Here is a 17,011-nt window from a genome sequence, read left to right as displayed (position 1 = left end):
TTTCTTTATGTTGAGGTGTAATCCATACTGAAGGCTGTTGTCTTTGATCTTCATCAGTAAGTGCTTCGTGTCCTCTTCACTCTCAGCAAGCAAGGTTGTGTCATCTGCATATCGCAGATTGTTAATGAGTCTTCCTCCAAACCTGATGCCATGATCTTCTTCATATAGTCCAGTTTATCAGATTATTTGCTCAGCATACAGACTGAATAAGTATGGTGAAAGGATACAACCCTCATGCACACCTTTCCTGACTAAACCATGCAGTATCCCCTTGTTCTGTTCCAACAACTGCCTCTTGGTCTAACTAACTACAGGTTCCTCATGAGCCCAGTTAAGTGTTCTGGAAATCTCATTCTTCACAGTGTTATTCATACTTTGTTATGATACACACAGTCGAATGCCTTTGAATAGTCAATAAAACACAGGTAAACATCTTTCCGGTATTCTCTGCTTTCAGCCAAGATCCATCTGACATCAACAATAATATCCCTCATTCCATGTCCTCTTCTGAATCCGGCTTGAATTTCTGGCAGTTTCCTGTTGATGTACTGCTGCAGCCGCTTTTGAATGATCTTCAGCAAAATTTTACCTGCATCTGATATTAATAATATTGTTCGATAATTTCCACGTTTGGTTGGATCACCTTTATTTGAAATAGGCATAAATATGGATGTCTTCTGGTCAGTTGACTGGGTAGCTGTCTTCCAAATTTCTTGGCATAGACGAGTAAGCACGTCTAGTGCTGCATCTGTTTGTTGAAACATCTCAACTGGTATTCCATCAAATCCTGAAGCCTTGTTTTTCTCTAGTGTCTTCAGTGCAGCTTGGACCTCTTCCTTCAGTACCGTCAGTTCTTGATCATATGCTACCTCCTGAAATGATTGAACGTCGACCAATTCTTTTTGGTACAATGATTCTGTGTATTCCTTCCATCTTCTTTTGATGCTTCCTGGGTAGTTCAATATTTTGCCCATAGAATCCTTCACCATTGCAACTTGAAGTTTGAATTTTTTCTTTAGTTCTTTCAGCTTGAGAAATGCCAAACATGTTCTTCCCTTTTGGTTTTCCAACTCCAGGTCTTTCACTTGTCATTATAATACTTTACTTTGTCTTCTCGAGTCACCCTTTGAAATCTTCTGTTCAGCTGTTTAACTTCATCATTTTTTCCTTTTGCTTTAGCTACTCGATGTTCAAGGGTCTGTCAGTTTGTTGTACTGTGGGGGCTTGCGTGTTGCTGTGATGCTGGAAGCTATGCCTTCAGTAGTCAAATACCAGCAGGGTCACACATGGTGGACAGGTTTCAGCTGAACTTCCAGACTAAGACAGACTAGGAAGAAGGACCTGGTGGTCTACTTTTGAAAAAAATTAGCCAGTGAAAATATTATGAGTAGCAGGGGGACATTGTCTGATATAGTGCTGGAAGATGACCCCCTCAGGTTGGAAGACACACAAAATACGACTAGGGAAGAGCTGCCTTCTCAAAGTAGAGTTGACCTTAAAGACGTGGATGGAGTCAAGCTTTCAGGACCTTCATTTGCTGATGTGGCACGACTCAAAATGAGAACAGCTGCAAATATCCATTAATAATTGGAACATGGAATATACAAAGTATGCATCTAGGAAAATTGGAAATTGTTGAAAATGAAATGAAACACTTAAAAATTGATATCCTAGGCATTAGTGAGCTGAAATGGACTGCTACTGGCCATTTTGAATCAGACAATCTTATGGTCTACTATGCTAGAAATGAAAAATTGAAGAAGAATGGAGTTGCATTCATTGTTGTTGTTCTAAGTTGTAAGAGGTTTTATATATTCTGGATATCAGACATGTGGTTACCAAATATTATTCCCATTCTGAAGGCTGTCTCTTCACTTTCTTGATAGTCTTTTGATGCACACAAGTTTTACATGTTGATGAAGTTCAATTTATTTTGTTGTTGTTGCTAATGATTTTAGTGTCGTATCTAAGAATCCATTGTCAAAAACAAGGTCTTGAAGCTTTACTGTTATGTTGTCTTCTAATAATTATAAAGTTTAATTCTTATATTTAAGTCATTGATCCATTTTAAGTTAATTTTTGTACAGGTAGTCCCCGACTTATGACATATTTGAGTTACGACGAATCACACTTAGGACCATTCTCCTTTTTTTTTGTATACATCTTATCATTAGTACCATGTACTACATACACTGTTGCAGCATGCAATTTGCTGATGTTACCATTCTCAGATGTAATGTTTCCAACTCCCAAAGACAAATAAAGATCAGATTTATAAAGATACTGATAATAAAAGGCAATAATAATGAAAATCAAAAAGAAAAAATAAGGTATTTGACTTACGTCAGAACCAGCTTATGATGGAGTAGTTGTAGGAACAGAACCCCATCATAGGTTGGACACTACCTATAACCTGTATGTAGTGTGATGTATGGGTCCAATTTCATTCTTCTGTACGTGGAGATCCAGTTATCCATTGATGTATGGGATTATTTCTGGACTCCCAATTCTATTTCATTGGTTTATATGTCCGTTCTTATACCAGCACCATAGTGTTTTGATTATTGCAGCTTTATACTATGTTTAGATATTGGGAAGTGTGAGTCCTCCTACTTAGTTCTTTTACAAGATTATTTTTGCTCTTTAGGAGCACTTCCAATTCCATGTTGCTTTTGTTGTTGTGTCAATTCCTACTCATAGTGATCCTATAGGGCAGAGTAGAACTTTCCCATAGGGTTTCCTAGGCTGTAATCTTTATGGTAGCAGATGGCATGTCTTTTCTCCTGCAGAGCCACTGGTGGGTTCGAATTGCTGACCTTTCATTTAGCAGTTGAACACTTAACTGTTGCGCCACCAGGGCTCCTTTTGCAGTACCATATCGATTTGAAAATTGGTTTTTCCATTTTTGCCAAAAAGGCTGTTGGAGTTTTGATAGGTATGTTGTCGAATCTGTAGATCACTTTGGGTAGTATTGACATCTTAACATTGTTTTTCAATACATGAACATGTGAAGTCTTTCCATTTATTTAGGTCTTTAATTTCTTTCAGCAATGCTTTATAGTTTGCAGTGTATAAGTCTTTCACTCCCCTGGTTAAATTTATTCCTAGGTATTTTATTCTTTTAGATGCTATCATAAATGGAATTGTTTTCTTAATTTCATTTTCAGCTTGCTCATTGCTAATGTATAGACTGTGTGTTGATCTTAGACCCTGCAACTTTGCTGAATTCATTTATTAGCTCTAGTAGCTTTTTTGTGTATTCTTTGGGATCATGTTATTTTCGAATACAGATAGTTTTACTTCTTTCTTTCTGATTTGCATGACTTTTATTTCTTTTTCTTGCCTAGGTGGCTCTGGCTAGAATTTCCAGTACCTTGTTGCATAGCAGTGGTGAAAGCAGGCATCCTTATCTCTTCCTGATCTTAGGGGAAAGTTTTCAGTCTTTTGAGTATGATGTTAGCTGTGGGTTTTTAGTAAGTGCTGTTTATTCTGTTGAAGAATTTCTCTTCTATTTCTAGTTTGCCAAGTGTTTTTGTCATGAAAAGATACTGAATTTTGTCAGATGCCTTTTCTGCACCAATTGAGATGATCATGTGGCTCTTTTCTTTTGTTCTATTTATGTGGTGTATTAATCTTATGTTGAACCACTCCTGCAGTCCTAGGGAGATCGTATTTGGTGATAGTGTATAATCCTTTTAAAATGCTTTTGGATTTGGTTTGCTGGTATTTTGCTGAGGAATTTTGCATCTTTATTCATAAGGGAAAAGGATATTGGCCTGTAGTTTTCTTTTCTGGTGATGTCTTTATCTCATTTTAGTATCAGGGTAAAGTTGGTCTCCTAGAATGAGTTAGGATGTATTCCTTCCTCTTCTATTGTTTGGAAACATTTGAGAAAGATTGTGTTAATTTTTCTTTAAATGTTTGGTAGAATTCAACAGTGAAGAAATCTGGCCCTAAACTTTTCTTTGTTGGGAGGCTTTTGATTACTGTTTCAGTCTGTTCCCTTGTTAGCAGTCTGTTGAGATTTTCTATTTCTTCTTGAGTCAATTTAGGTAGTTTGTTTCTGGAAACTTGTTAATTTTATCTAGGTTATCTAATTTGTTTGGTAGAATTGTTCATAGTATTCCCTTATAATCCTTTTTATTTCTGTGGGTTGGTAGTAATGTCACCACTTTCATTTCTGATTGTAGTTATTTCATCTCTCCTTTTTCTTCTTGTTGGTCAGGTTGTCAATTTTATTGATCTTTTCACAGAAATAATTTTTTGATTTTGTTGGTTCTCTCTATTGTTTTTCTATTCTCTATTTCATTTGTCTCTGCTCTAATCTTTGTTATTTCCTTTCTTCTAGTAGTTTTGGCTTAGTTTTCTCTTCTTTTTCTACTTTCTCAAGTTGTGAATTTTGGTTATTTATTTATTTTCTTCTTTTTTTGTAATGTAGGCATTTACAGCTATAAATTTTTCTCTAAGTACTGCCATTGCTGCATCCTATCATTTTTGGTATGTTGTGCTTTCATTTTCATTTGTCTCTAAGTATTTTCTAATTCACCTTGTCATTTATTCTTTGATCCACTGGTTGTTTAATAGAGTGTTGTTTAATTTCCACATATTTGTGAAATTTTCAGTTTTCTTTTTGTCATTGATTTCTAGTTTCATTTTGTTGTGGTTGGAGAAGATATTTGATATGATTTTAATCTTTTTAGATTTATTGGAATTTGTTTTTGACCTAGAATATAGTCTGTCTCATAGAATGATACATGAGCACTGGAGAAGAATGTGTATTCTGATGTGGTTGAGTCGAGTGTTCCACATGTCTGTTAGGTCTAGTTTATAGTGTTGTTCGTATCCTCTATTTCTTGACTGATCTTCTGTCTAGATGTTCTATCCATTATAGAAAGTGGTATATTGATTTTCCAACTGATATTAATATGGCCACCCCAGCTCTCTTTTGGCTACGACTTGCATGGAATTTTTTTTCCATCCTTTCACCTTCAATTCACTTGTGTCTTTGGATATAAAGTGGGTCTCTTACAGATAGCTTATAGTTGATTATGTTTTCTTATGCATTCTGTCAATCTCTGATTTTGATTGGAGAGTTTAATCAATTTACATTTAAAGTAATTACCAATAAGGAAGGACTTACTTCTGCCATTTTGCTATTTGTTTTCTGTGTCTTATGTCTTTTTCATTTCTCATTTCCTCCAATACTGCCTACTTTGTATTTAGTTTATTTTTTGTAGTCAACCATTTTGATTCCCTTTTCATTTCCTTTTGTGTATATATTTTTAGGTATTTTCTTTCTGGTTACCATGGGGATTACATTTAACATCCTAAATTTATAGCAACCTGTTTAAATCAATACCAACCTAACTTCAATAACATACAAAAATTTTGTTTCTATAAGTCTCCTCCCCCACTTTATGTCATTGTTGTCACAAATTACATCTTTACACAAGATGTAATTTATAGATAAATTTATAATCATTTTTATGCATTTCTTTTAAATCATTTAGGATATAACAAGTCTGGATACAACACAGAAATACCATAAAACTGACCTTCATATTTACCCATGAAATTATCTTTATTCAGATCTATTTTTTTTCATACAACTTTGAGTTACTGTCTAGTGTCCTTTTATTTCAACCTGAAGGACACCCTTTAGCATTTCTTGTAAGGCATGTTTTGTGGTAACAAACTCTCTCAACTTTTGGTAATGTTTTAATTTTACCCTCATTGTTGAAGTACAGTTTGACTGGATATAGAATTCGTGGTTTTCTTCCAGCACTTTAAATATGTCACCCCACTACCTTCTGTCCTCCATAGTTTCTGAGGAGAGATCGGTGCTTAATCTTATTGAAGAGCCTTGCATGTGATGATTCTCTTCTCTCTTGTAGTTTTCAAACTCCCTTCTTTATCTTTGGTCTTCAAGGGTTTTATTAGAATGTGTCTTGGCATGGATCTCTTTGAGTTTATTCTACTTGTAGTTCATTGAACTTCTTGGATGTGTAGATTCATGTCTTTCATCAAGTTTGGGATGTTTTCAGCCATTATTTCTTTAAATATTCTTCTGCCTCTTTCTCTCTCTCTTCTCCTTTTGGGAATCCCATAATGTGGTTTGTTGACCTGCTTTGATGGTGCCCACAAGTCATTATTTTTTCTGTTTGCTTCTCAGGCTTGATAATTTTAATTGTCCTGTCTCCAAAGTCACTGATTCTTTTTTCTACAAGTTTAAATCTGTTGTTGAACCACTCCAGTGAATATTTTATTTCAGTTATTGTACTTTTCAGGTACAGTTTTTCATTTTGGTTCATTTTTAACATTTTTATCTCTTTATTGATATTCTGGTTTTCCTGTATCATTTTTTCCTGATTTCCTTTAGTTCTTTGTCCATATTTTTCTTTAGCTCTTTGGATATATCTAAAACTGTTGTTTTAAAGTCTTTGTCTAGTAAGTCCATTATCTGGGTTTCCACAGGGACAATTTCTGTCACTTTATTTTGTTCTTTTGAATGGGCCATCCTTTCTGGTTCCTTTGTATGCCTGTAATTTTGTTATTAAAACTGGAACATTTGAATACTATAATGTGGTAACTCTGGAAATTAGATTCTTCGCCTTCCCAGGGGATTGCTGGTTTGTTTTGTTCTAATTGTTGATGGTTGTAGTTATCTTTTTGTTTACTATTTGCAAACACTGCCATCTTGGTTGTATGTGGACACTGAAATCTCTATTTCTTAGCTTGTGTTCAGCTAGTCTTTTGACAGAGATTTTGTTGAATGACAGGGGAAAACAAACCTCTCCCAGTCTTTGCAAATTGTCTTTTTGCTGGTGCCCTCTTTCAACACTTAGCCAGGCTTGCACTGAGTAGAGGGATCAGCACTAGGTAAAGTTGTAGGGTCTTTTCAGGTAATTTCTGAGCGTTTTGCACTGGGCATGTGTGTGGCTTTCTCAATTCCCCCATATACATGGTGCTTTTGAAAGCCTTGATTTCCAGAAGAAACTTTCCATGTCCTCTCCTTCCAGTTTTTAAGGATCTGTTGTATACCTTGATGGCACTCTTTAACACCAGGAAGTGACAGGTGATCGAAGGCCTAGGTGGCTGCCTGCTCTCTCAGCCCTGCTTGATCGCCAAGACAGGCCAAATCAAGATGAGTGCTTTGCTTCAGTCTTTCAGGCAGCCTCCAGACAAGTTAAAACAGAAATACACAATAATGTGTGGATACAGTCTGCTCTGCTCTGTCTAGAGCCAGAGATTAGGATCCCTCTCTGAGAGTGCTGTCCACTGCTGCTTTAAGATGGACACACCAAGCCATGGAGTGGCTGTGGCACAAGCAAGTAGAATATTAAAACTTTCCTGTCATTTGTGTGTTTCCTTTTTCTTGATTCAGCATTCACTTAGTTGCTGTAATTTTTGACAGGTTTCCAGAGTTCTGACAAAGTAGGTTCTGCCAGTTTCTGTTTGTCTGTAAGGCTTTTTTTTTTTTTTTTTGGTGTTTTTGTGGAGGGACTGGAGCATGCAGCTGTTTATGCTACTGTCTTGCTCCAGACCCCTGATATGAATATTATCTTTCACTTAATAGATTTAAATTTTCTCTCACATCATTAATTTCTCTTCATATTTTCAAATGATTGCTTCCATCATCTACCTGCATCTTTATACCCACTGGCATTTGTTCATTTTTATTATCTCCTCTTCTCAAGAAATTCCCCTGATAAATCACATTATCATATTGCCCCTGGCCATTTTCCCCTTCTATACAATAGCAAAATTGAAAGAACCTGAGTGAACAAAATCAGAGAACAAACACAGCATCCTCAGAATTCAGGGTGTCTGTAGGCCTCGTTTAGAGACAGGCTGACATCACCAATGGCACCTGACAGCCCTACAATGCCATCTTCTGTTTGCTTCATTAAAAATAAGTCAGAACTTCATCCCTGGGTTCTACCTTCATTTCTTTCATTTAACCATTGCCAAATAAAATTTCAGCAAAGATACATCAAAATGAACTCATTAATTATTTACTCCGGTAAATTTCAAGTGACAAATGTATTTTAAAAAACAAAATTATTCTTTCTTTTTTTTTCTGATACACAGAGTTGCAGTTATGGATAAAGTTACAGAATTTGTGCTACTGCTAGGGAAAATTCTAGTTGCTGGGAGTATAGGTAAGTAATAATATAATTAAAACAATAAAAATCCTAACAGATTCTTAGAAAAATTGCTTTACTCAAAGAGTTATCTTCCTTTGCAAATGCATAACATACATGTTCTGCCTTTTTAACGTAGGTATCCTGGCCTTCTTACTCTTCACACAAAGAATTCCGATGATTTTAACAGGGCCAACGTCTTTAAATTATTACTGGGTACCTATGCTGGTAAGAACGTTGACTCTATGATTTATCAGAGATGGCAAAATAAAAAAAACTAAAAGGAATAACAGAGAATGAATGGCTGTAAGGAGTACTCCCATAGGAAGTAGTTTTAAATCTAGTTTTTAAACAGATGGGTTTTTTTCTAAGCATATCAAATTTTTCTTTGTTGAGATAATCTAGGCAGGATTTTCTTGTCGAGCTGGTATAAACATTTTTAAGTGACAAAACGTGCACTCCAAATTTCCGTGTTTTATGATTGGGTTACATTATAGGATATAACTGGGAGTGGGTTGATATTGGTAGGTGGGGGGACTTTAAAGGTTTATACTTAACCTTATAGATAACACAGAATTCTTTGTTTTAAAATATCTTGTTTTTCCTAGTTAAGTTTTATTTGTCATTGCAACTATATTTTTGGTATATTCTTAAGTGTTATTTTTTGTTTCACAACTTGATCATTATTGAACTTTTTTTTTTTTTTTTTGAAGAGATGAAGTATATAAAAGAATAAGATCTTTATTTAGTGTCATTCTTAGTCTCCAGACACAGGGTGACTGAACTCACTATTGTGACTGACTTATCAGTCAACCTAGTGTCACAATTAGTGACACTTCTACCACTGATTTTTACTGCCTTGATAAAATTGTGCCCACATGATTTTGGCATCAAGGGAGCAAATTCCGTGTATGCATGAGTTCTTTTCCATGTGATCTTGTTTCAAGACAACTAAACTTGATTCAGAACGATCTGGCCTGCTTGTTCCTTCTATTTTTTAGATTGAAAAGGTGAGATGAGTCCTGACTCAGGCCAATTTGCGTTGCCTGGATTTTAAGTCTTGTCAGATGCAGAGCCAGAAAACATGTTTCTAAAGTTCAGGGAGATTTCAAGTTCACCATGAGTTGTCTACACTCCATATAGTTCGCTTGCCTGCATTTTAAATGCTTCATTTCGGTCTAGTTGTGTAACCTTAACTTCTGTACACGTATCCTCCCTCCTCCAAGTGAAATTGCCAGAGAGAAGCCCTCTGCCCTAGATCCTTTGAAAATGGAACAAACATCCAGTAGAAGAGACCCTTCCTGATAAAGACACACTTTACAGGAACTGTTGCTAAATGGAAATTTCCATTCATGTAATTGTTCACATATAAACCTTGGAGTTGCAATACATCTACTCTCTCCAATCACATAAAATAGTAGAAATACTCCCAGAATTTAAGTTACAACTTTTCTTAAGTTGGTGTTTAATTATTAGCTATATAATTAAATATGTAAAAATTGAAATTATATATGTAACTATATATAATCACATATATAAAATATACTCTTACACTTGAGGTTTATGAAACTTACAAGGAGACATTTAGATTATCAATCATTGTTTTTATGAGAAATAATAGTGACACCTAATGTTATTAGGTCTTATTCTGTGGCAAGATCCATCCCGTTTTACAGATTAGGTTTCCTGGAAACAACCTCTGAGACATGCAGACATCATTGCTTTCAGAAGGTTTTTTAGCCTTCTCAGGATACAGTTGTAAGAAAGTGAGGATGGCACGACTAAGCAGAGAAGCTGACCCACAATGCAGTTACAACTGAGGCCTCCTCAGACATAACTACAGAACACTCTGGCAGAGGGTCTGGGTCTTTGTATCCCTGCATCAGGCAGTCATTGGCTATGGTCTGCCCCATGGATAGGGGTGTAACCTTGGTTGAGGAAGTTCTCGACAGTGCAGGCAATTCCCAGTGAGGGAGATAGCAGAGTCATCAGCAGCCTATATTCCCAATAGCTGGGGCAGAGGATTAGGGGGAGCAGAGCAGAGCCCCACAGTATCCATTACAATATATTAACTCAGTTAATCCATATGTTATAAATATTGTTATTACATTTTCCGCCCCTTCCTAATTTTATACAAGAGACATAGAGAGGTTAAGTAACTTGTCGGGTGAGTTCCTGAGTTGTAATTCAAACCCAGGTATTCTCTGCTCTTAATTCCTATGCTTTACTACCTCAGTGAATAGAATCTGCAGGATCCTAAATCTGGGATATTTTTGGTAGGCTTTGGGAATGGCAGTAAAAAAAATGGACAGGTAATCTGTTGTTGTTAGCTGCTGTCTAGTTGGCCCCCAACTCGTGATGACCCCATGCACAATGGATCAAAACGTTGCCCAGTCCTTTGCTGTTGCCATATTGGTTGCAGATCGAACCGTTGTGATCCATGGGGTTTTTGTTGGCTGATTTTCAAAAGTAGATCACCAGGCTTTTCTTCCTAATCCGTCTTAGCCTGGAAGCTCTGCTGAAATCTATTTGGTATCATAGCAACACGCAAGCCTCCACTGACAGATGGATGGTGGCTGAGCATGAGGTCCATTGGCCAGGAATTACACCTGGGTCTTCTGCGTTGAAGGCAAGAATTCTACCACTAAACCACTAACTCCCTCAAAACCAGCTGCCATCGGGTCGATTCCGACTCATGTGACCCCACATGTATCAGAGTAGAACTGCACTCCATGGAGTTTTCAATGGCTGATTTTTTGGAAGTAGTTCACTAGGCCTTTCTTCTGAGGTGCCTCTGGGTGAACTCAAATCTCCAACCTATTGTTTAGCGGCTGAGCACGTTAATCATTTGCACCACCTAAATCTCAGCACAAAGCAAGCAAAATCATTATCATTCAATTTTTTTTATTTTTTATTTTTTTTGGTCTCTTTAGTGAAATCTTTTCCTACACCTCAAAGTACTTCGAAGCCTTCTCATTGTGACTTTCATTTAAAGCTGCATTGTTGTTGTTCTGGACAAAGTCAATGACATGTTTGTTTTCTTCTTTGCCCGTTTACAGACTGTTATTTTTGGATCTTTCCTAATTGCACATGGGTTCTTCAGCGTCTATGCAATGTGTGTTGATACACTTTTCATTTGTTTCTGTAAGTATTCAGTATGTGTTTTCCCTCCCTCAGTGGTATAACTGAAATGATGAAAAGGTTAAGACCCATGTCCATAGCTGGCTTGTGGATTTGCTATGACCTGGCTGCAACTGCAAAACTGTTTGTTTCTAAGAAGATACTGCTTAGTAGATGCTCTTTAACAGCTGAGAGAAGGGGGATCGCAAAGCACAGGAGAGTCAGCTATGAAAGGAATCTTGGGCTTCATGGCATGGTGCTAGCATGAAATTATTTTTTCATTTCTTAATATTTTAAACTTTATATTAATCACGGGCTTCTGTTGTGCTTTGTTAACAGAACTGAGGACATAATTGGTCCTTGGAAACTAGCTTTCCTGAGGAGGGAGTTTACAGATTCTGATAAAGCCAAAATGACAATGGTTTTAAAGGCACATGGGGTCGAATCACATCATGTAACACAAATGTAACAAATGGGTAGGATTCAGAGAAGAGCAGGTTTAGGAGGTGGCTGGGTCAATTCTGATTCTTAGAGTTATAACACTTTTTAAGTGCTTCCTCACTAACTTATACACTGTGCCCCTGTGTGGTATGTGCAACTCACGCACACAGAATGGATATGTTTTATTTTAGTACCTCATCTTAAAAGCCCTGGAGAACCTAGTGCTGCTCACTAGCTTCATCTAGCCCTCACCTTGGCAAACCTAGAGAAGGTGGGTTCAGCAGGTGAAAGAACAGAACTTGTTAGCCCTACAACTAAGCACCCAAAGATTATTCCTTGGGCACATTACTCTTAAGAGAAGCAGAGGAAACTTATTCTATGACAAGGCATTATTGAGTGATCCACTTGTATAAAACTAACAGTTTATTTTTTAGAGTAACCCTCAGCACCAACTTCATGCTGGGCTCAGGAGAGAACATAACAGAATGGAGATACATTTAAGTCAAAATCTATTAGAAAATAGCCTGACGTTTTTTTGGTTTGTTTGTTGGTTTTGTTTCATTTTTGGTTTTTTCTTTCTGCCCATTTTAAAATCAATTTTTAATAACTGGACGAAGAAATTGGGAGAACTGAGTTCACTAGTTTGTTCTTCCTCTGACTGTCTGTAAATGGCACTGGATTGTATGATCTTTTCCTTGTGCCTTAATTGTTTGTTAGGAAAAACCATCTAGAAAATACCACATGAGCAAACTACAGCTCAGGTATGGGGTAGAAAAGACAGGGCTCTCAAACACGCAACAGATCTCTTCTCTCATCTTTAATACTAATCATGGGAGCAATACTTACAGATCCTACTGATCAGCCCTTTCCAATTCTCGTAACTGAAGATGTCTCACAAGATACATCACAGGTAGTGTTCAGATACCTACGGTTTCTAGTCTTTCGAAGCCGTAGCAAATTGTATTTAAGTTGGCAGTGGATTTTAAATGTGGGCACTAAGAAATATTTTCCACCCATCTTTATTAATCAATTGCCAAACTCATTGAAAACCAGGTGCAGTTTTAGCTTTATGCAACACATTGTATGTTGACCATGAATCCTTTCCTTTCAGAGACTCTTGTTTTTTATAATAAAGATCAAAGGAAACCATACTGGATTTCTATTCTCTCCCCAACTGTTACTATGAGCAACATCTTATATATCCTATTATCTTGGCTGCCAGAAAACTGGTATTTGTAAAAATACAAGTGATTTTTAAATACTTCTTTTATAAAAATATAGAACATTTTTAATTTACAAGGCACTGAGCCTACTGGTCCCTGGATGGGAAAAATAATAGTTGTGGATGATTATTAATGTGATCCAGACTAGGCTGCCTACCAATACTTCCAGGCTAATAATGATGTTAGATATAGAAATATGATTAAGGACAAAAGAACATAAATAGTCCATGGTTATCATGGTCCTTCCCTAGCTTTTCATTTTGTATGTGAGGAAGGTCACTGTGAGATCTAATATAAAAATCTACTAAACCAGTAACCAACCATTCCCTAAAATATATGATGAAAAATAATTTAGATTTATCCTGTGAATCTATGGTTATCCTACATGGTCTTCATATGCTATTTCTTATTCTTTATGTATACTGTAATAAATAAAGGCAAAAAATAACATATAATTGTTTTTAATCTACTGCTCAAAATAATCAGTTTGCATTTATACATTTATTAATAGATACTATCTGCCATGAACTATATGTATCTACAGGAAACTTTTAATTCTGTGCAAACTTCTCATTGCTTCCCCTTGCTTCTCAGAATAATTCTGGTGCTTTCTTCCAACCACTCAACAGGTGTGTGCTCAGTGAACACATGTTCATGTTAATATTAGCCTAAACAAAGCAGGGAGATAAATTTACATATTAATATTACAGAATATGAGGAGAATAATATTTCTACAGAAGTCAGAAAACAGACTAGTATAGCTTTCAAATATAATTTGAGGCAGACTCCAAGGATTTGGGACAGGATGCCTTACAGTTAAGTAGGAGAACTGGGTTGCTCCAGAGCCTTCAACTTCAGGAGAGTCATTTTACTTCCCTGGGCCTCAGTTTCTTCATCTGTAACATTAGGGTGTGGACTACCATTGATGATGATTTTAAACTCAGAAATTCAGTTATTAGTCTGCGTTTATCACAGGAGTAATACACTCTTTATTCAGCCTCATCCCAGAGGATGTAATAGTTGATATGTTTCTGAAGTGAACAGTCACAGAACTTAAAGGAAACACTTTTGGAAGGACATGAAAGATCTTATTGCTCTTTAAACTCTCAATATAAACCTGTTTTGGAGTGGGTGGGATTTAGGAAGTTTCGGTGCTTCCTGGCAGAGATTGATACTTCTTACCTTGCCCAACATCAGCAACTGAACTGCACTAATTTGTCTTATACTTGACTTTCTAACACTGATCTCTCTGATTTTTTCCTGTTCGATTCTCCAATTTATTAAAATGCCTATAATTGTTCTGCTGCTGCTTGCTGCTTTTGCCTGCTTTGGCTGCTGCATATACAGGTGAAGATCTGGAAAGAAATGATGGATCTACAGAAAAACCCTACTTCATATCCCCTAGCCTGCACGGAATTTTGATCAAGAAACAACTAGTTTCCCGGGAGCAGAATAAGTAGAAAAGCTCCAAACAGTGCCACTCGCTTTTAAGTAGACGTTTTGCAAACTAAGCCAATTGCAATTTGAAAATGGTGCTTTGGGGTAATGTGAAATTTCTGTGCTTATTTCTAAATAGTCAGCAGCTGGTACCATCTGATGAGTGGGACATTTGATGACGGTAGCCTCTGTGAAGTAGGATACTTTATAGACTGTGGTCTCAGCTGAAGAGCCAAGTGTATATGTCAAACATTTTTTTTTAACTCTTTAGCCGAAAGTGTTTTAATAACTTTTATAACTCAGTGTGCTCTTTCCCATGGCAGCACTTTGATAGCCTTTCTTTTATAAGTGTATATTTGTAAAGGATATTCAGGCAATTTTTGAAAGCACTATAAATGTATAATCAATTAGCCATAAAAAGATTGATTTTATAGTTAACCAGCATATGGTACTAAATTTGTAAATATGGTGCTATGGTTATATTAGTACTGTTCAAGCTGGTGGACAACTCTCTAAACTGTGATTAAACATGTATTGATGGTTCCCTAGGAAGTATATTTTAGTAAGTAATTCCAGTCCATAACCAACATGTAGATGTTAATGTCATACAGGTTCCACAAGGAGCATTACTGGGCAAAATTACTGTGGAAACTTCATAGCCCATTCTTCTTCAATGAAATTATATTTATAGTGAAGCTGAATCTGAGTTGAGAATGTCATTTCCGATAATATGAACCTCTGGCCACGGTGAAAATATTCTTTTTTTTTTAAATTGTGCTTTAGTGAAAGTTTACAGAGCAAATTAGTAAAATATTCTGAACAAAAATTGAAATTGCCATATAGCTCAAACCTTTTGTCTCTAACCCAAACTTCCTATTTATCTACATAGAAGATCAGTGGGAATTTGTTTCCAAAGAGTGATTATAACTTTTCATGAACATATCTGTATTTCTAGATTAAAGAGATTGTTTGGCTTTGTTCCGTAAAAGGTTTAATTTTGGCTCAACTTTCAGAAAGGAAAGAGGAACGATAAGACACTTTTGTATTTACCCTAAGGAAATACAGTATTGGCAGTACATTAGGATTAGGTACCTCTCTTGTACCTTTACAATGGGCATGATATGGGTTAGGAAATCTCTCCCTCAGGGACTTAGGGAGGACACTTACTGCCATACTCCACCCGTGCTGACCAGAGTAACAAGCTGGTTTCCAGCAGCCACGCCTGGGTCCTTTGCATGGCAGAGCAAAGCGTGAATCAGACCCTCACATACCTTGAATATCCATCCCCTGTGTGCAAGTGCGTATGACATGGCTAACAGTGTAAAAAAAGGGCACCCCAAAAGGAGCACTGAACCAATTAGCATCCTTTTGGCTTTTACACTAGCACTTTTGTGTGTAAAGATTATTTATGTATTGACAGAAGTAAACAGGTTGGTCTGAATATGATCCATGTATCTGAGAGTCAGAAATGCATCATTGTGTTACAAAATTAACATAAATACTAATGCATTTAATCATCCTGAGGAGTGGGGACCTAGATTTAGACTGACTCCATCACAGCTTAATAGCAAGACACCAGTAAGCTGTAAGCCAATGAATGGAAAAGATTTTCAAAATATTGGTCTAATGGTCACCAACTTGTTCTTAGCTTACTTTCTTGAGACTGTTGTAGTCAGAAGTGTCACTTGGCCCCACATCTTGGCAAAGGCCTTCTTCACTCTCATTCTCCTTGAAGCATAAAATGCAGGGAAGGGTGATCACTTATCTTCCAAGGTTTTTATTACTATTATTATTATTTTGTTATTCAACAATACAGGGGCCACAAAGATCTAATAGAATGGTGACCTCTACCTTAAGTGTTGAAAAAATTGAGGAATAAGTCCCCTTCAGGAGTAGTCAAAAAGTTCATAATAATGAAATAAAGCAATGGGTCTCTTTTTTCTTTTTTTTTTAATGTATCAGAATCATTCTGAGAACTTGTTATAAATATAGATGCCTGTGCCCCACCCAGGAGATTCTGATATGTTGTGTTGGGATATGGGCCAGCATGTGAATTATTATTAAGTTCTCTAGTTGATTCTGATGTACACAAAACTTGGAAAAGCACTTGAATAAAATATAAATCAACACTTGAGAGACTAGTTGCCTATTTTTTCCTTCCATTCTTGGCTGTTCTAGGAGTTTGCCTATGAGGAAGGCAAAGGAGATTAATTTGGAGACTTCTAACAATAATAACTTCCGTATCTTAAGAGCTTCTTGGTACTGGATGAGGCCTGGGTATTAAATGTTTAACATTATATCTGATGATAAGACCAGAAAATTCTCTAGAGTAAAACTGTTTACTGAACTATGGGGGTACATTCCAAACATGGCTATGTTTTAAGGATATAACCCTTAGGTAGGAAATCATAGGATGAAGAATGTCATTTGTTAAATATTTCTTAATTACCTTAATCACTTAAAGGAGGAACTTCTAAGTGTGGAAGTGTTAACTACACTGTGGGCTTATTTCCAGTCAGAAAGATATTCTCCATTAACTATAAATAAATTTCTTTGCGCCTAGTGGACATCATGAATTTGTACTATACGCAAGGGAAAAAAAAAAAAACTTGAAAGGATGTTTGTTGTTTTTTTTTTTTTTTTTAC

The 17,011-nt window shown here is 36.4% G+C and overlaps 1 protein-coding gene across 1 annotated transcript in view; it reads left to right on the top strand.

Moving 5' to 3' along the window:
• The window catches only part of SLC44A5 (solute carrier family 44 member 5), a 58,193-nt gene extending 43,513 nt beyond the window's left edge, over positions 1-14,680 (top strand). The window contains exons 15-18 of the mRNA XM_023731121.1: positions 8,092-8,162; positions 8,284-8,372; positions 11,204-11,288; positions 14,276-14,680. Of these exons, the coding sequence (XP_023586889.1) occupies positions 8,092-8,162; positions 8,284-8,372; positions 11,204-11,288; positions 14,276-14,388 (358 nt within the window). The 3' untranslated portion in view covers positions 14,389-14,680. The remainder of the gene's footprint in view (positions 1-8,091; positions 8,163-8,283; positions 8,373-11,203; positions 11,289-14,275) is intronic.
• The last annotated feature ends 2,331 nt before the right edge of the window (positions 14,681-17,011 follow it).

Source organism: Trichechus manatus, unplaced genomic scaffold (genome assembly GCF_000243295.1).
Source record: "Trichechus manatus latirostris isolate Lorelei unplaced genomic scaffold, TriManLat1.0 scaffold00003, whole genome shotgun sequence".
NCBI lineage: Eukaryota > Metazoa > Chordata > Mammalia > Sirenia > Trichechidae > Trichechus > Trichechus manatus.
The sequence above is the reverse complement of the archived record's forward strand: the minus strand, read 5'-3'. Positions and strand labels throughout refer to the sequence as shown.